The sequence below is a fragment of the Chlamydotis macqueenii genome, chromosome 6 (assembly GCF_036417535.1).
Source record: "Chlamydotis macqueenii isolate bChlMac1 chromosome 6, bChlMac1.mat, whole genome shotgun sequence".
Taxonomy (NCBI): Eukaryota; Metazoa; Chordata; class Aves; order Otidiformes; family Otididae; genus Chlamydotis; species Chlamydotis macqueenii.
Window position 1 is genome coordinate 18202159 of NC_141561.1, and position 22639 is coordinate 18224797.

Below are 22639 nucleotides of genomic sequence, written 5' to 3' on the forward strand. Positions count from 1 at the left end.
GCTCAGCAGTTTGTTATGTGCCTATGCCAAGTTACAGTCAAATTGGCTGCAGTGAGAATGGTAGCATCTTGCATCACTTTCCATGGGAACGAATGACTCCTCCAGGAGCTGAACAGGAAAACATACTTGGAGCATCACTGCCCTTCCTAATTACTCCATTGCAAGTATTTCCATAGCCCTTTACAGCATTTGCCACAAAAGTGAGGTCAGTATAACCTGTACCGGACTGAAAGTCTCCTTTCATCTTTTTGTTACTCACTTCCGAAATTTCAGAAAGTGTCCTTGTGGTTCTTACATTCTGCAATACAACAAAATGCAGCAGAAAAATTCATTATAACCAACACATTGGACGGGGACATACACAACATTGCTGGTAAAGTACTAAAGCAAGTCTCAGGTGTAACTAGGAAAGCACATACTTAAGAAACACTAACAGTGCAGATTAAATACAACGTCAGGATTTCATACCCTGCTACCTTCTATGCGCTGTCGGTTGAAGTGACTAGTAACTAAATTTCAGCAGAAATGGAACTAAGTTTGTGCTAAGTTTGTCACTGTATTTTGACATTCAGTGAGTTCATGGTTGAGACCACGTTGCTGCAGGTGTCATATGTGCATACAGACACACACACACTTATGGTCTGACACTGAACTTGCAATTCTTTATGGCAAGCTGACTACACCTCCATAAATGGGATTTTCCCTGATGCCAAAACCACTAAACTGAACAGAAGCAGCCATGTATTATTAAATTAGCAGTGTAGCTGTTTTTAGAACAAGAGCGAGATCAGCAGCAACTTTTACAATCACCAGATTCATTGTGTAAGGAGCCGTCAGTTTTCCGCGCTTGCACAGGTCGGCCCAGTCCCACGCCCAGCCAGGGGTTCTGCATTCACTTACTAAAGCTGAAAATCTGTCCAAGAGTTTTCGATATTTCAACATTGTATAAAACTGACAGACCAGAAGACACAAATGTATCACGTTGGCAAAACTTTTCAACGCAGGGCTTTTCTATGGAGTACCAGGGAGCAAACGGTTCGGTTTGCGCGCTGCAACACGCGTGACAATTTGCTTCGGGTTTTAAGCAGACCACGAGCAGCACGCACGAGACTGCAAATGGAATTCCCAAAGTCTTCTACATGACTCTTGAGACTTTATGTAGCCTCCTAAAATAAAATGTTTAATCTCATCAGAAAAGAACTGGTGTTGAACTTCACTCCTAAAATGCTTGCCTCTTGCATTGTTTCCCATTTGGGAAGGGATTACAGCAAACCCCACGCAAACCTCGGTGCGGGCACCCGGCTGCGCTGCCCGCAGCGTGGGTGTGACACGGTAGGATTACTTACCAAAGATTTTCACTAGTGCTGCTGAATCAGTGCAGTTACTCGTGTGCTAAAAACTCCAGGACAGACAAGCTGTTAGTCGTATTCTCAAGGAAGGCGATGAATGCTGTAATGCTTTAAGTATGCTTTATAACCATCAACAGTGATTTAAAGCAAAAGCTGAGAAAGAGCCATGTGCAGAAGAGCTGCTGTTAGCATCAACAACAACTGTTTCTAAATTTTGGGGATCAGTGGCTGTCAGTCAATTTTTGACATTTCTCAGAGATTATATTGTACTGTGACACAGCCATCCTATAAAGTCCACCACATCCAACCTTTGTGGCCAAATGTTCCCTACAGGATATTCAGCATAAGTGGCATAAAAGGTCTATTTTCTACAGAGGTATGACATAACACAGCCACACACAGGATACCCTCTGCTCTTCATGAAAAAAGAATGAGTGGTCTGTCATGCCCAGAAAGATTTGCACAACTTTCTCCTATGTAGCACACGGAGGTTTACCCATGCACAGGCACCACAGAACAAATGACAACCAGTTAAACATAGCTGCTTTCGTCATGCTAAACTGCTGGGAAAGACAGAAACAAGAACAGCTCATTGAGCCGATGAACAGCTCAGACAGATACCAAACACCACTTACCCTGCAGCTGCTATTACTACAGAAAATGCTGCTAAGACACCACAGACAACTTAAGATGGCCCCAGCTGATCTGGAAACACAAGCAGCAGAAAATGCAGCTTGATGAGCAGCAAGAAACTATTAATGTTTCTCTGATTTATCACCATTCTGCCCCTTAAAAAGCGTGCGAGTATGTACACATAAGCAGTTGTATCTACATTCTTTCAGATTTGTATATCACATCTACTCAAATCTTGAATTAAACTACAGGTTGTTTGAACACCAAGGACTAAGACAGTATCACGCACTTCCTACTTTTTCCTCCCACAAGCTTTTAAAATGTGCTTTCTTGAAACTATTGGCTATGAAGAGTACAAGGAAAAATGTTGACATTTGGACAATTTTTTCCTGGAAAAGACAAGGAGTCAATTCTTGTCTTTAGATGTCTCCAAACTCCTAACCTGCAACTACAGCTTGGTTTAGCTTCTTAGAAGTTAGAGGGAAGTATTTTCATCTCACATCTCCAGTCAGTGTGCCTCGTGCATCTCAGTATTCAGCGATTATGCCCTTTTTCTCCCTTCACCAAGAAAATTTTTTTTATACACAAGAGTAGAAAAAGAGCATTTACTTTGTTTCTTTAAGGATGGGTTCAGATGTTACAGTAGCACACATGCACTTGTTTCATTACCGGCATACTTAATGGCGAGATCACTTTTCCAGAACCATTTGAGGAAACAGAGCCTAGGATACTCAAGAACACAAACCTTCGTACAGTACCAATACTATTTAATCCCATTCAACTTGGATGAAGCAGGGCTTATTAGAATTTGCACAGGAGTTTCAGCAGATCCAGGCTGTTTCTAGCAAAACCATTCTGTTTGATAAAAGCCAGTTTGGGTAGCACGTCTACCTCCATCACCCAGAGAAGTTGACTTTAGAAGTCTGTTTAAAGCACAGAGATGCTGATCACCGATTTAAGATGATCTGTGGGTGAACTCATCTGAATTTTAAGCTATCATGAATAGGAGCATGACACACTTAACTTAAAAGTAGCAGTTAGGTAATCTGATCAATTAGTAAATTTAATCTTCTTTATGCAAAGTTACTAAAAGTGTAAATATTTTCCTAAATGTAAGTGATCAAGGGTACACAGATGAGAAGGAATCCTTTCATAAATTAAGGCAATTCACCACAATACTGTGAACAAAACAAATCTGGAAACTTGATGAAACACAGCAAGGAGTTTGCTAAAATCAGCATAGCAAAATCCAGCAAATAAGCCTGCTTTTATAAATAGTAGTTTGATTCTCTTTATAAATAAAGAACCACTATTCCTTCAGTAGGATGAAATTCTCAAAGTTGTAAAGATAGGCAAGATTAAAACTGAAGATTCATCCATAAAAACTAAGGCAAGATTTCCAAAGGCATCTTTGGAACATCTGGTGGAGCTCCCCAGTAGATGTTTAGTTGCACATTAGGGATGGTTTGTCTGTACTGACATTTGACGGTCTGAACGTGGCATCAGGTCAACCAAGAACAGCACAGAAAAATGAAATTTTTCAAACGCTATTGACAGGGTGTTTTAACATGGAAAGTCAACTCTTCTGAAAGTTGCAGTAGAAACAGCACTTAGAGATCTAGGATGCACAGATAGGGAAAAGGAAAAGGGTGGTATAAGTAAGTCAAAAAGCCTTAACATTGGTGGTTAGACCTGCTGGTCTGATAAGCTGGCTTTGGTGCAGAAACAAGTAAAGAAGATGACTTTGCCAGCCCTGTTGGCAGCTCAGCTTTCGAGTCAACCTTTCCCTTGGTTTGGCTGAGAAGATCAAAATGTGATGGAGGCAAATGCTGGCCCTGGGCACCTCAGCTGGATCAGCTTTGCAATCTGGATTGCCCCAGAGCTGCCACAAGTGTGAGAGAAGGCAGAAGGTACAGGGACAGGAAGGAGGGAGAGATGTGACCGATGGCAGGCTAAGGACAACTGTGGACCCACAAACTGAGATGGCAGTTCAAGGAATAGCTTAAGCTGATACTACTGTCAAAAGCAGCAGCCTTGCCCCTACAGCTGTTCTTTCCCCCTCCCAATGTCTCCCCCTAGCTAAAAAAAAAAAAAAAAAAAAGAAATCTGACTCATGAAAGTAGTAACAGCACTAGGCTGTCAAACAATCAGGAATTGAACCAACTTTGGTTTTACATACACAAACTAAGACAATTGCAGCAAATACACGTGGTACCTGTGTCTGTAACTAAGCCTTACAAGTAAGGCAATGGGGAGCACACACAAACCTGTCTGCTAAAACTTTGGTGAAATCCTGCACGTGTACCTTGTGCAGCAACGCTGCTCTGGCCTTAGGGTCAGATTTCCTTTATAATCTTATCTGAAACAAACCCAAGTCAGTCTTTTCTCATTCTTTAAAGGATGATGTTTTGGTAGACTCTTATCACTTATTAGATCCAATATCTCTGACTACTGAAAACAGAATCTATTTTCTCTTTACAAATGACAATCTTTTCCAAAATCCTTGTGCATGCACTTCCAAACAAAAAAAAAGTGTACTTGCATCTGATTTAGTTATAATTTCCTGTTCTTTTCGAAATCTGGAATTTATATTTGAATAATGCAAACAGAAGAGCTATTCTAACTCACTTCCACAGTACTCATCAATTTCCCTCACATTTTGCCTTCTAATCTGAAACTGAAAAAGTTCAAGCTCTCAGTTTTAACCAAGAGAGAAACTTTTTTTTTGTAAACTACAGTTTTAACTCATGCAGCTAGTTTTTAACTCTAAGAGATTTTTAATTCTGAGAGAAAAAAAAATGGTTTTAAGCAGTTAAGAATATTATTCAGATGTCTGAAACTCAAGCAATACGATATTACTTATTCTACAATTAAAATATTGGTGACTTCACAATGCATGATAATTAACGATGACTTTTACATCCAGAAACTTAGTTCTGAAGTTGAGTTCCAAATGCTTAGCAGTAGCATGCTGAGCAAATGCAGGATGCCATTCCTCGGTGCATCTTAAGTTAAAGGAAGCAACACTCCAAATAGCTGCTGGGGTGAATGTCTGACTGCATAATGAATCATTTTCATAGACACTACAGATCATTGTTAATTCTGAAATTAAAAAAAAATAAAATAATTAGATAACACCTAGGAAAGCTTCCAGATGTACTGCTAATACAACACTTGAAACACACTAGGAATTTCACTGCCAAGATGAACTGGTCCTGGCAGCATAGCCAATAGTCTAACTCAGACGTATAAACGGTTGTAGCTAAAATTGCAGCAGTAATACAAGCAGCGCTCACAGTCATCGATGTATTTAGAACCCCGTGCAGTCAGCAGGCCACGCATGAGCACAGCTGGCACATACAACTGCAGCACCCATGTGAGAGCCTCCGTCTCCAGAAGGGGAAGGGACATTTCACTTCAACCATGTCTGGTGCTCTGTATGGCTGGAGATGATGAACATCGTGTCAAACACTAGTCAGGAATAAACCAGCTCATTTGGGCACAGAGCCCAGCTCATCCACAGCTTTATTAGTCATGTTCTTGTCCTTGGTACAAGAATTCAGCTGAGGAATCATACCCCTGAACACATCAGAAACTTATAGATAAAGGAAAATACTTTTGATAAGTACACTCCGAATTTATAACTAACTTTAAAACACTGCCCTCAAAGGGAATCTGCCCAGCTAACAGCTAACATTTTAGGATCGATTAATCACTTGCTTCTATTTACCACACAACTACACTCCTGAGCAACTGCTTTCAGGTTTCCCTACATTGCAGGCAATTTTTAATAAGAACATTCCACTTTTCTTAGCAGCAATTCTACCTTTGTAGCTTATCAATCTGTGCAACCATTGGATGTTTAACAAGAACAATCTTGTAAGTCATCATTAGTTTGCTACAGCAGTCAGTAAATTGAAGCTGAAAGACCATGCATTGTCCTTCCTAAAAGAATAAACTAAATATTTGAATTTATGCAACTTAATTATATTTCAAAATTAAAATGGGACACAGAATATTGGAATAAGGACTTCCCAGAGGAGGGGAGAAGAAAAAAAAAAAAAAAAAAAAAGATCATTTAGTAGGAAAGATAACGCCACAAAATAACTAAGGCTATCAGACAAAAATTCTGCAAAATCTAGGCTAATGAACTTCATGGAGCTATTCCTGTTCTCGGTAATATTTTAATGGTTGAACTCTGCCTTTCTGCACACTAAACTTCTGCTTCAAAATAAATAAAACTACCGCTACCAGAAAAACAACATCTACTCCTTTCTAAAACTTTAGTACTAGATAGTTTTAGCAGTTCAGTTTCCTGCCGAAACAAACTCTCCCATTGTTATTGATCTGTAAATATCAATAATAGAATTCACAGGAAGGCTTCCATAGACTGTAAGGAAACTACTCACACAGTAAATGACACGCAGAATTTTAAAACAAAGTTTTATCATTCTGAATAATCTGCTCTATCCTGAGCTTTAGAGAACAGAATTAAATGTGTATCTCTATATATGTATTTGTGCAGGTGTGTGTGTATGTATTTAAGGTATTTAATACTAATTGCTGTACTATCTGACCAACTTCTGGACCTTAGTACATTTCTGCACAAAGTCTATGAGACAGGAAACTACTATTAACAAATACTTTTTGAAGAGCCAAACCTAAATAATTGACCTAAGATTATCCAAAAATACCATTAATAGGACAATTTGAACTTCAAGTCACCATCTTAATCCCTGTACTGTCCTTGAATAAATCTTATAGGTGTGGCTGACCTGGGACTGTTATTATCACCCACGACAATAACTCAGTAGAGAACTGATTCCAGGGGAGGAAGAAGGCGGAGATGGAAATTAGCTCCGAGGATTCAGTAATTTTGAGAGAGGGCTGTCAGAGAAGTTTTACAACAGAAAAAGGTCTTTTGATACAAGGATAAAACACACAGATAGGCTAGATCGTTCATCCCATCATCTCATATATTGGAATACAAAACCATACATTAAAAATACTAAAGACAACAATAAAATTGCAAGGGAAACATAAAAACAGAAAGCACAATATGGTCAGGAGCTTCAGAGCAGAGAATTCCCAACAACCCATCAGAATATGTAAAAAATGGTTATATGAAAAGCCAAAGTACCTTTTCTAATGACTAAGTCAGTCTTCAGCCCTTAGTGACTTCCCTGAGACCATGGCACTCTGCATCTGACATCTAAGAACATTGTGTTTGTTGGCAATCTGACAAAGTCTGGTTCAAAAGTTAACCTGATTTTGTCACTATAGCAATTAAAATATCAACGTAATACTGAAACAATGAATGACTTCCTTAACCGCTTCCATCTTGCATTAACCTCCCTAGGATCATGGAATATTGTAACTGGGAATGGAGGCAGCTCCTAGGGCACCTCAAACATTGAAAAAACCCACTGCATTCTTCTCTTGGTGCCACAGTGTGCTCTAGATTTCACTAGCACCTTTCGCCATGTGAAACTCTACATAGTGAGTTACATTTTGGTATTATTCACCATAAAAATTACTCAAACTTTCAAAGATGCTCTACAGCTCCTCAGTACCACAGGACACTGCTGGTTTTCTCCTTTCAAAACTTGTCCCTGATTCTGGAATATTTACATGTACATGCATGCATTGGAAGCATTGCTGCCCTAAGACAACAAAGGAACAGTTATCATTTATCTTTTTGTTTAAGCTAAACACTGCAGAAAAGTTTTTCTGAAAATGTGGTTTTGGTAAGCATTCCTCATAAGCAGCATCCAAAGCTATATGTCCTGGAATGCTGAAGAAAAGCCAAAAACTGTCCCTGTTTCAAAGGCTACTAGCTAAGTAGTTGTATTAAATATCTAACTCAAATGTTTTTCCCAAATTACACAGAAGTACTTTTAAATAAGTAAAAGTGCTACTGTCATGAGGATACATAAGCCAAGCAGATTGAATGGAATAATATTAAAGCAATTTAAATACCATTTGATTCTGCTGAATGTCAGTCTAACGCCAGCCCTAGGATACACCAACCATTCATCTCAGGTTTCTCATTGGGGAAATTCAAAGGTCTCCTGGTTCTCTGTCTCAATAAGCACTTATTCATGTCAGTAGTCTCACCACAGGCAGTGGCACCACTGGGTATGTAAATATGCACTGGTATAATAAGCAAGAGTCTTAAAATTCAGACCCACATTTTTAGAACTCTTCTTGAACTCATCTGGAAGACAGACCACTAAACACTTCAAAAGATCTCGCCCTGCTAGTGGTTGCTTTCATACCTCACAGAAATCTGTGGAACTGTGTGCCCAGCCCTGCCAAAGCCCAGGTTTAACTGGTGCAGGTGCTGCCTCCCCCGGCTCGCAGGAGGCCATGTGATGATGCATTCACAGATGCATGGCACACTCACTCCATCCCTCCTCTCCCACAGCACAGCCCCAGTGGGCCAGGTTAACACAAATTTGTACTGTACGTTACTTCTACACTAGGTACTCTAGAAGAGTTTCATGTCGTAATAGGTTATTCAAAGCCTTAGCTAAGTGAATAGCTAAGCTGAGCCAGAACAACAAGGACATGCATGTAGCAACAGAAACGATTCAAAATGGGTGACCATGGCCATCCTCAAAGATGGGTACACAGGCTACACAGCTGCCAGTCACCTGCAGCGGCTGGGATAAGAGTCTCCCCCACTCAAATAGTAGCCGGGGGGGGTTGGGGGGGGGGAAGAAAAAGAAAAAAGAAAAAATCTGTTACACAACTGTTTAAATCATTATTAGCAAACTATGCATACAGGTAGAAGACAAAGAAGAACACCACTACAAGACCTGAGATTCATCCATCATAGCATGAAATCTCCTTTGCAACACTCCAACCCCAGATTTAGTGCACAGCTGAAGAACATTCCAAAGGCTGGGCGGGCAACATTGCACTGGTGATGCCCAAGAGACATTAGCACTTCCAAAGCAGGAAAAAACAACCCACAGTCAGTCTGGTGAAAGAAGGCTTAATAATCCATCACTGATTTAAATGATAGAAAGAATCCTCTACCCCTTGCCCCCTAAACGGATTTCAAGTATAAAAGGAAACATAGAGCCTTAAATCAGAGTCTCTTCTCTGAATGCAACCTGAGGCAACTGGATTGCATAATTACCAGGGTCTCCCTGGAAAGACTGGAAGTCATCTGCCACAGGGCTGCATACAAGGTGAACAAAACTTTCAAGTCCTGTATCACTGTTTTGTTTTTCTTTCCATTCCTCAGTTCTAGGAATTTTACATTTTTCATTTGCAGATTTGTAAACGAGGATCTGCAGTTGATTTTACCCTCACCTGCCTGGTATTTTGAGTGATTTCAGATTGTTGCACTGCCAAGCACAACCTGATATGGTCCCTGTGGGTCAGATAAACCCTAAAACAGGATTCTGAATCACCTTGAAGGAGTCAAACATCTACAAACATTGCTTCGGATTGTCAAAGATGACTGGATACTACTCCACTAAGCTGCAGCAGCCTTCCTGGGAGCTCGTAACACCTCAGGCTTGAAGGAAGAAGTGTCCTGCAGTGCCCAACAATCCTGACGAAAGCTCCCTGTAACACTCGCCCAAACTCACACCTGAATCCCGGTTTTCACCCCCCAAGCATGCTAAAAATGGAAGTGCCACACACGTACCTCAGATATCCTCAAGAACTGAATTCTAGCATTGTAATGCTGTAGTACCCAGATGACAGAATATATGAGCTGTAGTTAACGTAAGGAGTCAGATTTCCACTTTCGTGAAGCAAAGCACCATATGGCAGAGGAGATTCACATATAAGAGAACAGAAAACAATAGAAGAAAAATCCCCTTCCCACCTAACTGGAGAAACAGAAAAAACGCTTAGAATAAGGTGTGAAAGTGCCATTGCCAGTAAAAGACACTGTCAAGAAACAGAACCAATGAGGAAATAAAAAGTTACATATATTTAGTTGCTGTGAAGAAGCATTTCTTTTCACAAACAGGTAAATGTCAGGCTAGACTACGTTTGATGCCCACCTTGCTCTGCTGTTTGTGCTGCTCTTCAACCAAGGAACATGGAGCCCAAACAGGGCTCCCCAGAACAATGTGTTACTTGTTTCCACCACAACCTCGCAAGGTTCTACAGTTCTACCAACACAGTAAGTAAAATCAAAACACCCACTGCATTTGACGCATCATTTGTCTAAAGCAGAATACTTTAAACAAATAAGACACACACCAGCAATTTCCTAAACTATTATAGTTAAGCGAACAACACTGCTTTTACAAGGACACATATCTGTAATTATCAGCTTTTATTTTGCAATAGAACATAGAGCTGATATATCCTCATATTACACCATAAATTCAGGGGGAAAAAAAAAGACATTTTTAAGTGCTGTAACTGTATTTCTGCTTTGAAGAGCTTATCACACTTCAAAATATTTGCTAGATACTTTAAGCCCATGCATCTTACTGCATGGTTTAGGCCTTAAAATTGGTATAAAGTTCTATTGTTAAAAAAGCAATTTACATAAACTGTAATAAACATTACTAAATTTAAACTGTTATAAATAAGCTAACTCAAACTGGCATAAACCTAGTTTATCTTGTCTCTGTTCAAAGCAGTCCTTCACCAGCACTCAACAAGTTCAACTGCAGTTTAAAACTCCTTTGTGTGCCAATGCACAGCTGCAGCTACGCTGCTCTCCCTGCAGTCCCTTGAGGAAAGCAGAGCAGAACCTGTGCTAATCACAATAACCAGCCCGTACAGCACTTGATTTTTTTGTTGTGTGTATGTTTTCCTAAGCGCAAGCCTCCTAACCCAGCAACTTATCTAACCCACAGCTCTCCCCCACGTTTCTCCTCTATTTGAGACTCATCCCTTCCCTTTCCTGTTGCATCAGGAAGCTGCAAATACAGTGGCTTCTGCAGGGCTGTTATAATTACCACAGTACACTGCAATTCCGAAACGTATGCAAAATAACTAACAATTACTTCAACAAGGTTTCTGAGAGCATTTAAGTGTGGTTCTGGTGGCTTTCTAGAAATTTTCTGACCAACACACTTCAGCCAAGGTCAAAACAGCTCCATGCACCTTTTCATTAGGACTACAGCTTTGTAAGCCTTCACAGTGTTCCTTAAGCAAGCTGTTTTAAAAATAATCTGATGTAGAAACGCAAAAAAAAACATTCCTAAGAAGCTGGAAATAGCCGTGAGGAAAAGCCAGTTAAAAAGTTCCTATTCTCCGCTGACTTCTTTTGTTATACACCATCTCACGCAACAAGCAAAGACCAAATTTAATGAAGACTTTAGAGATTAAAAAAAAATGCAGATCGAAACAGCTATCATATCAAACGACCATTATTTTTATTTACTTTGTTGCAGCTCTGTGCGGATGTTTTAGGAGTCATCTCATCTCTCAGGAAAGGATTTTCCCCTCCCTTCCTTCCTTCCCCTCTCCTCCCTGCCAGTAATCCTAGTTTAAAGGATCTAACCCTTCTGAAACGTGTTAACTCAAGCATTTTTTTTTAACAGTTGGAAGTTTCAGGGAAAAGAAATGAACTCAAAACAAAACAGCAGATGTTCAAGACACAGACTTCTATTTTCCCTCCCATGTGAAGCTTAATGGCAAAGATACATACTTTAAACAATAACACTTCCAAAGAGATAAAAATATATTGTTCACCCTGTTAGAAATACTAAACAAAAACTTCAAATTCCTAAATACAGATAAGACAATCATATCGCTTTTCATAATCTATAACATCATGCCTGACAAGATAAGGTGCTTCCTTCTATTTCTTTCGTTCACGTTTGTATTACAAGTATAGAAACCCACTGACTGAGCAGTTTTGCTCCCTTGAGAATAAAGCAGAACTGCACAAAAAAAAAAATCTTACAGATGCACTTAAAAATTTAAAATAGCTGGTACTTAATACAAGACCTGATTCCTGTTAAACTCTGATAGACTTGTTAACATCGTATACAATATAAAGGGAAATAGATCCTGTCAGTGCAAGCACATAATACAATACGACATAATTCTTACAATTCTGAAAGAAACCACTCCCACTTATTTAGGGAACCAAAGATATCTGCTCATTCTTTGGCTCCTCAGCCTCCTCGCAGCAGCATGTGTACACACAAGAGGTGCAATGTGGAACTGGTCTGGTCACAGACCACTCTGTGGGGCTGCACGTTTTGAGATACGACCATGCCCAGGTCTTCCAAGTTCAATGAGGTTCCTTCTCACACACACGGACACCACACACAGCACCAACTGGGAAATAATAAAGTAGGATTACAGGTGTAGCTTCTTGACACTTTAAAGCTATAGATAGAGCGAAAAGCTAATTCACATTTTCAGCCTAAGATTGGCAAAAGCTTTCTTAATTTAACTATGATTAGAAGCCCATCTTAAGCGTCATCCTTCAACAAAACCCAGCCTGTGACATGGCACTTGATGTTAACAGAGCTGCATGAAAAGATTAATCAAAGGCTTTGTAAGTCTCTCCTTACACAGGCCAAACACCAAATCAGTGTTAAATTCCTCACGTGCAGCTACACCCAGTTAATCTGCTCAAAAGCAGCAAACTATGTAAATTTCCTTACCCTGGAGAGATAAACATTACACTCATCAAAACTTAACCAGAACCACTGTTACTGGGCAAAGCTGTTAAAAGGCACAGACAAGCGGGGCTTCCTGAGCACCCAGGCTGTTGTAGGCGGGACCCCGCACTCGCCTGCATCTCAGGCCTCCAGAGCCGCTTCTGGCTTCCTCTTCGAGAAACCTGAGAGCAGAGGAACCTCCTAGCACAAAGTGATTTAAAACCCCTAATCAAATAGCTGCGCTAGCTCTGTGGATTCAAGGAGCAGATGGCAGAGAAAGCCTAATTTTCCACTTACGATAATTTCACAGAGTGTAGAAATATTTGCTTCGGAGGAGCGCCTCCCGATTTACATGAGAATAATGAAAGTGGGCGGTGGGACAGAGAATCATCATCTTCTCAGCACACACAAACTGAGAGCTAAGAAAGCCTATATTACACAGGATATTGTATGTCATTTTGTTTCCTTCACATTACAGATGCACACACGTGCATTCTTTGCATAGCTCAAGTAATCTTGTTAGTAAAACTATCAGCTTACGCCTACCTTTTTCAGATAGGATGCATGGCCATGAAAGTTGTGATAGGTTATTCCTGCAGATACTGTATGGCCTTAATTCTTTAACTAGACCTGAATCTGCATTTAAAGCCAATTGTCAGATGAGTTGCTACTCCTTTCAGCAATGTAAAACTTTTTAAATTGGTAGGAGTATTTTTAATATGCCTGTCTGGCCATAATGCAGCAAATTCTTTTGAAAATACAACTTCAGAGACCATATTTTAGTATTCTTATAAGTACTCTAAAGGAAAGAAAAATATTAGGCGCCACACAACCGAATCTGACCTGAATCTGAGGATGTCGACCAGCTCCTACACGCCTGAGTTACACACTGAAATAGATACAGCAGATAACAAGCATAATACCATAAGCACAGATTCGTTTATAAAACAAAACATAGTTCCTTGGGAAAACAAAAAGGGTATGGATAAAACTCTGGACCTCCTGTAGCTAACTGGTATTTTGTCAGTGTTTTAAATGAAGGCAGAATTTCACATTACATTACAGTGCCTTAAAAATATAGCGAAAGTATCGCCTTGCCTTTTACCAATAAATCACTCATCTTTTCCCCTGAATCAGTTATAGACTCTTAAAAACGTAACAGGAAAATACTAAAACCGAAGTGCTCTTACACTATTCTGATATCACATATGTTACAACACTAACAGTGACATACAAGCTACTCAAAAGACTTTAGTTTCATTTTTAACTGATTTAAATTTTTTTCAGCTGCATATACTATGTGCTGTTAGCACAGGAAATCTGGTTTCTCCTTTTAGAGATGATGGCAGACTACTTTTCCTACACTAACAGTACCTAGTCTCTCAGAATAGAGCACAATTATAATTCAACTGTCTGAATATGGGTTACACCGAGCAGGCAGACACTTAATCTGAACTATTCTTAATTATCAAGAGTTGAAAAACAAGGCTCGTAACACTCTTCAGCATTATTTGACATCAGCTCAGCCCTGCAGGTGAAGTCTGAGTGAAAGGAAGATCAGAAAGTCAATCTTCAAACGACCTTACTCTACATGAATGAAGTTAATGGGAGTTTTCCATGGACTTAAATGGAGAAAGGCACGGGCCCCAGCTCCTTATGTAGGAAGTGTTTGAGCGGAGAATGGCTACACACTGACAAAAGAAACCTTTGGTACCCAGGGTCTTAAGCCCACATAATACCCCCGCATTCATTTCTTTCTCTCCCTATTGGGAAAAAAAGGGTCTGTTTGTTTTTCCGATTCAGTCGGCCCTTTTAGCTCTCTGAATCCAAGGAGTGCACTGTGAAAAGAAGAGCATCTTATCAGCCTGCTCTAGGCCAGCGGGAGAACTCACATCCACACGCAAAACACCGCCCGCCAGCAACAGGCCTGGCCTGCGCTGCCCTGCGCTGCTGCGGCCACCCTGCCCAGCGCCCCGACCTCCCAGCAGCTCCAAGGGGCCCTCCTTAATTAATGGTCCTTTCAGGTAGAGTGAGAAAATAGCATCTAATACATTGGCTTCATGTACAAAGTATGCAGGAGCACCAGACAAGATCATTGGTGTGGGCGTATCCAGGGCACTTATTAAAAACAAACCCAAACCAAACCAGCACGCACAATGAACGTGTTTTATTACGTATGGACTTGAACATTTTGAGTGCAAGATACAAAGATAACTCCACGCACTGCAAGGCAGCATCTGCAGAGTGCTGCTGAGATAAAACACCAGCGATTCTTATCAAAAAGATATTTCTATAAAATAAGAGAGGAGGAGAAAGGAAGTCACAATTTTTGTTTAAGCTTCAAGAAAATACAGGAGTCTAACTTTCACTGTCACACAGATCACACGTCATCCCAACAACGCTCCGAGAGTTCAAAATTTTGAAGCCCATTTCCCCATTATTTCTACAAAACCCTTCACCGTGCGCGGCAGTGAAATCCAATCTGCTATTTCTGCCCTTAATGAATTCTGACCCTGAGCAAAATAGGAGCACTCCCCCAGTACTGCTAACCGAAGCCCTCAATGACTTGTTCCAGCTGCTAGGAGCAGCAGACAGGGAAGGATCCTTCCTCACCTGGAAAGCAGCCTGCCACAGGATTTCTGGCACGCTTTGTCAAGTAGGGAGCTTGTCAGTGACCTCTACTCCATGTACTCTCTGGCACACAAATATACAGCACACTTTCTGATGAACTTAAAAAATAAGATTTTTTTTTTTTAACCAAAGAATCAATAAAAAAATAATACACTTCGCAGTAAATGATGTAACACCAATGCCAGCATTTTCGGGGAAAAAAGGCAAAAAGTGCAGCCAAAGAGACAACGGCCCAGCAAGGCTGAAACCCAGCTATTTCAACTATTTTATTCCAGCGACTAAACAAACAAACAAAGAAATACCTCTTTCAGTGCAGCTCCATAGATGCGAGCGCTCCGAGCTTATCGGAGCGATCTGTCTGCCACAAAATGTCACAGGATTTCCCTTGCGCGCTTCACGGGGGGGAGAAGGGGCAAGCCCGGGGCGCGGCGGAGCGTTTCTGGAGGGCTGGCTGCGGAAATACCGCGCCGCGACCCCTTCGCTCATTTCACGCCGAGCGAAAAACATCCAGCCCGAAGTTTCGCTTTGCGGCCCGTGTTGCAACACCGGGGCCTTTCCAAATCGTTGCCCAGTTCAGCCCGGCCGGCCGCCGCCCGGGCCCCGCCGGCCGCACGCACCGGTCACCGCACCGGTCACCGCCCGCTAAGGTCGCCCGGCGGGGGCTGCCCGGGCACTCGGCAAGGTCACGGCGCGGCTTTGAAGGCGGGAGGGGTGGAAAAAAAAGTAGAGAGGAAAAGAAAAGAAAACTAATAAAGAGTTTATTTTCGCAAATCCCAGCTCTCCAGAAACTAACAGGCTGCAAGTCGCAACTCACGCAAGTCGCCACCCCTCTCCCCACTCCTCCCCCAGCACCTCTGGGGGTGGGGGGAGCGGGGGTGGGGGAGCCACACACACACACATCCCCCCGCCCTTACCTGCTTCCGATACGGGGTCCGGCTGCCGCCCGCCGCGCTGCTGTTGCTGCTGGGGAAGATCATCGCCCCGCCTGATCCCCGGCTGCCCCTCGGGACGGGGAGCAACTTCGGCGGCCGCCGGGCTGCGGCGCGGCGGGGCTGCAGGGCGCTCCCCGCCTCCGTGCCTTCCCCGCCGGCTGTGCCTCTTCGGTTTCCCCGCTCCCCTCCGGTCCCCCGCTCCGCTCCGCACGGACCCTACCCCGCGGCGGCCGCCCAAGCTGCCATCAACGGGCCCCCACTGAACGCCACCGGCTTCCCCCGCCCGGCCCGGCCCGGCCCGGCCCACCTCCCGTCGGCCTCAACCACGTCCCAGAAAGAGGGGAGGGAGCGAAAGGAGAGGAGGGAGCGCCGAGCCGCAGCCGACAAGCGCCGAGCGGAGACCGCGCCCCGCCCCTGAGCTGCGCGGGGCGGTGCGGAGCGGGGCGCGGCGCCAGGGGAGGCGCGGAGCGGGGCGGTGGCCCCCCTCCCTGCGCCGCGCAATGGTTGCGCCTAAGCGGGGGGGGGGCGGGCCGGCGGCGGAATGCGCGGCACGCGGGGCCAGGCGCAAGTTGCGCCTGGCCCCGCGTGCCGCGCATTCCGCCGCGGGCCCGCCCGGCTCGGGACACCCTGCAATTCTCCTTTTTATTTTTTTCCCCTGATTTTTGAGTAACATTCTCCCCCGCCCCCGCCCTTCTCCAAACTGCAGGGCGGACTGCTCTGAGTGCAATAAATAGTGTCGGTTCTAATTCTCGAGTTTTTCTTGATTAGAGATGGGGGGCGGGGGGGAGAGAACATCCGGTCAAAGCCCTCATTAATGCCCCAAAGCGGTATTTGGTAAGCAGGGGGAAATTCTGATTTTCTTCACAAAATTTTGGCTTAGAAAGTATTACACATCTTAGGCAACAGGACTGGGACACATGGAGAAAAGGGGTTTCCAACAGCACTCGCTATTACTCGGCGTTGTTTACATTATTACATTTACATTACTCAGAGATGCTGATAATCTACTTTTTAAGAACTCCAGAGTTACAATTCTGTCAAGCCACTGAGTTTCTGATTGGCAAGACTGCAGAAGACCTTCTGGCATGGACATGCATCATCAGCCACCTTTTGGTTTCTCTTCCTCTTTCTGGTCATACCGTGGCCCTAATCTCACACACACAAACATGACAGTGGAAACAGCTGGGAACAAACAAAAAATTGCCAGGTAGTTCGTTACTGAAAGGCTGAGTAACACAGTGCCATCTGACAATGCTAGTATCTACAAAAGCCATAATCTTCAATTGCTCAGTTCCCTAGAAATAATCATCAAGTATTTTGGTATCCTCATTTATTGCCACCACAGATCAGAGCCCATCTAAGTACAGCCAATGGCAAGAAAGCATCGTCACTTGGCAGAACTACATCCTGCATAACTTTCCTTTTTTTTTTGCTCTTTCAGGTCCTAAAATGGATCTCATTCAGTGTGGCCTTGATTTGGTAACACAAGTTTAAGGGCTGGTAGTACTGGGTGAAAAGCACTGGCAGCCGCATGGTGATCACTGCCATTGAAAAATGTTTGATGGGCTAAGTTTGTACCAGCAGACTCTATGCCAGATCAGGGACTGTCTGTGCTACTCTAACTTCATGCTGGATCATGGATCATTTGTATTCCCACTGCTGGCATGAAGTTAGCATGAGGCTTAAAGCAAAGATAAATTCATATTCCCTGGTCTGGGTAAGGCTGTAGCCTCATGGCCACTTTAGAACAACATCAGCTGGCACCACTGCTAAAAAAAAAAGCAATGGTTCGGCAATTGATTCCGGGTGAAACCTTTTTTTTTTCTGCCCTGATCAAGTTAGTTTTCTTCCAGATCATTTCCTTTGTCTGGTTCGGCATGTGGCTGTACTACTGCTTGTACCAGCGTAACGCAGAAGGTAGCATGGGAGCAAAAATAGGCAGGGGCGAGAGGATGGATCTGACTCCTTGATTTGGCAGCAGTATCAGATTATATTGGCTTAATATGTTCATGTACCTGTGGCTTAATTTGACAGAAACATAGCTGCGTGCTCATCCCTTCCCGAGATGTACTCCATAGGGTAGGCGATCTGTGCTCTGGTCTTATTATAGCCCCATGCTCACAGATGCCACAATGGGATTCAGGCTGAAACACTGCCTTAAAGCCGGAAAAACGGTAACGGTGAAAGGCCACTTCTCCTGCTCAAATCTGTATTCCCAAACAAAAAACAGAAATAATATTTTTCTGCGCAGTGTTCTGGTCACCAAAGGGGTGACAAAGCTCCCATCTGCTACACCTACAGAAGGGCTTTGTTAGCTGGAGATGCGTAGAGTGACCACACCTTCCCCTCGCTGGAAAAAGCTTTTCAAAACCCATCAATCATCCCTTGCTTCCTTCCCTCTCCTCTTCCTGCCCCATCCCCCAGGGAAGAGGCTGCAGGGATGTAAACACTACATGCTCGATTGGGCCTCTCCTCGGTGGCTGTCATGTCAGGGAAGGCGCTCAGGAATATTCCAAAGCAGCATCTCAAATGCTGCCATCCTGCTCTCTCTGCTGCCACGTCCCACAGCTCCTCATGATTCGGACATGGATTGCCCTCTCTTGGATTCAGTATGTGACATATTTCCCTCGGCTACCATTACTCTCTTTCCTAACATACTAGGAAAACACATAACAACAAATACAATCCCATAAACATCTAGTAGGTCACAATCAAAGGGTATCTGCTTATTTATTGTTGTTAAAGAAAAAAACACTACAGAATTTTCTGGGAAGAAAACCTTGATGTCCTGTCCTAAGTGCTAATCTACCTACCAACATTTTCTGTTCTTTTTGAAAGGCTTGAGTAATCTGTCTCCATTTTTGTCTCAAAAGGGGAAATAGCTGCCTTCCGATAGCTATGACAAAGTTATCAGGAATACAGAGCCAGACTCCTTACAGCAGCGTGGTTGGAGGGAAGGGGACCACAGATGTAAATTGAAATGAAATAGTTTCAACAGACTGGACATAAGGACAGCCAGGCACTGCCCAGAGAGGCTGCGCAGTCCCCATCCTCGAACATTTCCAAGACCAGACTGTGTACAGCCCTAAGCAACCTGACCCGACTGATCTCTTCGCTGATGCTGCTTTGGGCTGGAGGTTGGACTAGAGATCCCCTGAGGTCCCTTCCAACCTCAGCCTGCACTTATGTGAAAAAGCTGCTTTGTTCTTACTCCAGAACATAGGCAAAATGATTTCTGTGTAAAGCCTTGCATGTGAGATTAAGTTGATAAGGCTTGAGATAATTCCCTGGACTTTTCAGTACGTGTACAGAGATATATCAATTCAAGATACTGAGAACAGGCCCCTACATATTTTCTGGGATGCCAGAGGCATACTTTGTTTGCAAAGAGCAGTCTCAGTTTTACTTATTTAGCAATCCCAAAACTGAGACACCTAATCTATAAAATGTATACAGATGTGATAATTTAGATCCTATTTTCAAGGACTTTATTATTAACTGTGTTACAACAGGTGTGAACAGACTTGCAGGTAGCCAGGCATCTTGCTGCTTCCAGTTATAAATGAGCAATTAATTTTGATCCTGAGGGAAAAATGTGACCATAGGGTCTAAGAAAATCTAAGTGTCTGTATAAATTACGTTTTGAGCTTCTTTAAATTACCCAGAGTTGCTTATTCATAAATAAGGAAAACTTGCTGAGCAGATATGGTGCATTTTGGAGCTACAACGTTATCATTACATGTTCTGGTTTGGTCGGGGGTTTTTTTTTTATATACAGTTCTGTAATGTAGGTTTGCAGAGAGACTGGGTGAATACAGAAAGCAAGATTTCTCTGAAAACCTGGAGGCAACTGGAAATCCTCAGGAATCTTCCCAGTAATATTTATCAATCTTAACAAATAGTAGACTGGCAAAACGAAGCCGTTATTTTAAAAACAGTTCTAAACATTGAAGTTGCTACTTTACCATTTCTGTTCTAAATCAAATCCATGGCTTCCCTTATTTATCTCAAAATTCAACCAAAGTAGCTAGTTCCCCTCAGGGCACTCAGAGCCTCTGTAGGACAGATGGTCCCTCAGCCCTAGATCTGCTTCAAAAGGGAAACTTTCAGCCTATTGCAAAACCCTGTGAGTCCAGATTGGATCTCCCGAATTTCCTCACAACCCTGCTCTCCTGGCCACTCAGGGCCTCCTGAAGATCCATAAGTGGAGAGGTGATTGCGGCACCTCATTTCCCCACCTCCACAGGACCTACCAGACCTACGGGCTTTCCACCACAATGCTCACTTGCGTGAGGATCCATCCTCTCATCACACCCAGCCATATGTGAAAAGACACAAACCCGAGCAGGCAGGAGGCTGAACCACAACAATGTAAAAATACTTTTTAAATACTCTATGCAAGCCAAGGAAACAGTAGGCAGGGCTGAACTTTAAGAGATATTAAGCATTTCCTGAAACGTGTTAATAATGGGGTATGGGAAGCTAAGTATCATATAGAAGCAGATTTTAAATTTTAGGCTTAAATTCCTCTATTCAGAACTGAAAGCAAGAAAAGCATTTATAGCAGCCAAAGGAATAAAGTAACTTCACTACATGGGAAGCTCCTTTAGAGATAAATATTGTCATAATTAATTGTTTTTATTATTATTCAAGTATTTTCAGTACACAAGCAACTAAAAAAAAGAATCTGTATCCTTCTAAGTGAGGATGAGAAGGAAGGGTCAGTAGAAATGGGGCACAGTAACACCATGAACATGCAAAACGCTTTCTAGATAAAAACTTCTGGTACCTTTTTCTTAGAAAAAGAAAATTATTAAGAAACAATTACTTCTGCAGAAGTATATGATCTACTAAGAGTGAGATATTGCACACACAATGAGAAGCCACTGTTTAAGAAAGCAGTTTTCAACAATAAGGAAAGAATCTCCATGACGATCACAACCAAAACAGGAAGACAAATAATCTTTTCCAGCTGTATCATTTCAAATATTGGTACCAAGATACCAAATTACTTATACTTTAGATTAAAATACAAAAAAAAAAAAAGTGTCGTTTTATCACTCATCATAAAATACCCATGCACAGTCCCTGTAACATTTCTTTTGATTCAAACCCATCAGCTCATTCTCTCTGGGAACCCGCCAACTTGTCTCTGATTTTCCCATCACCTCTACTGTGGGTTTTTTCCCTTCAATCCAACAGCTCTCTGTGACAAAAGAGCAGTCCTCTGCTCCCTTCAATGCACACAGAATGCCTCTGCTGTGGCCACCGGGTTTGTGCCTCCCACGACATGTTTTCACTCCTCCTATTCATTTTAGCTTGCAGTTCATTCCTTCCATGCTTCCTTACATGTTCCTGGAAGGACACTTCATAAATCACACAATTACAAGTAATTGTTGCCATTCCTTCACTGATGACTGGTGTTGAGAATACGAAAATAGAGAGCAACACAATTTCTTGTTAATGCCATGCCAGCATTTTATATTATGGAATGCATTATTTATTCTTTGAAAGCCACGACAAGATACTTCCTTATAGAAGCATGTCCACTGTCAAACATCCCCCTCCTAAATATACCCTGTATATTCTGGGAAGCACAAGTATGAAACAGAATTACTGTAAAGGATTACTATGTAACAGGAATTTAAGGAGGCTGCTCATAATTGGTAATTAAAACACAGGACAAAATGCAATCTTGATTTGTGGAATTAACTAAAATGACTTTAAGAGATCTGAACTCTGCCATCAGCCTGATAATGTTGCCAGACACTTGTTTGCAGCTATAAAGCAGTCAAAGTCTGTAAACACTTGCCAGATTTATTGTAGAACAAAATAATAAAGTCTGTCTGAAATGACAAAGTATATTTTTTCTGCTTTGTTATTAACAATGTAGGAAATTCTTCATCATTATATTAAAATACATTTATGTTTTAAGTGAGACTACTAAGAAGAGCTTGCTGTTTCAATATGCTTTCTTACATTTTGTGCAGAATACATTTATGGAACAGACGGAGAAGAAAGTAGTATTTTCTAGGAAACAACGATTCTATGCAGCTATTTGGTGTTTATATAATTTACATATTTACATTTTAATACAAATATTAATAAAAGATGAAGCCAAATCTGGAAATACACAAACATTTTTTCTAAAACTTCAGAATTAGCATGGTTCTAAAGTAGGGCTATATCTGCTGGTTTTCCAACAGAAAAAAAAGGCCCTTTCTAGCCACCATTTGTTCAGTAGTGGTGTGCAGGATTTTTTTTTATTAAATTTTTCATCGTATGGACCAGGCTTGAATGGTTACTATTTTACTAGAATCTTAGAAATATGCAAGAAAACAAATTAAAAGACTCCTACAATTAAAATATATTTAAAGATTGAGAACAGTTAATGACACTGAAAAGGTAAGTCATTATGCAGTGGTTAGAGTGGAAGGTCTGATCGAAAATCAGCCAGCCTTTAATTTTATTCCTTTGTCTGTTGTTCTCTTGG

The 22639-nt window shown here is 42.0% G+C and overlaps 1 protein-coding gene across 5 annotated transcripts in view; it reads right to left on the reverse strand.

Annotated features, from left to right (window-relative positions):
- RBMS1 (RNA binding motif single stranded interacting protein 1) overlaps positions 1 to 22639 on the reverse strand; it is a 148203-nt gene that overhangs the window by 78826 nt on the left and 46738 nt on the right. The window contains exon 1 of one of the 5 annotated variants that reach the window (XM_086750903.1): positions 16129 to 16342. The exons of the other annotated variants lie outside the window; for them this stretch is intronic. Within the exon in view, the coding sequence (XP_086607029.1) occupies positions 16129 to 16191 (63 nt within the window). The 5' untranslated portion in view covers positions 16192 to 16342. Of the gene's footprint in view, positions 1 to 16128; positions 16343 to 22639 lie in introns of those variants that run through there. 5 annotated transcript variants of the gene reach the window in all.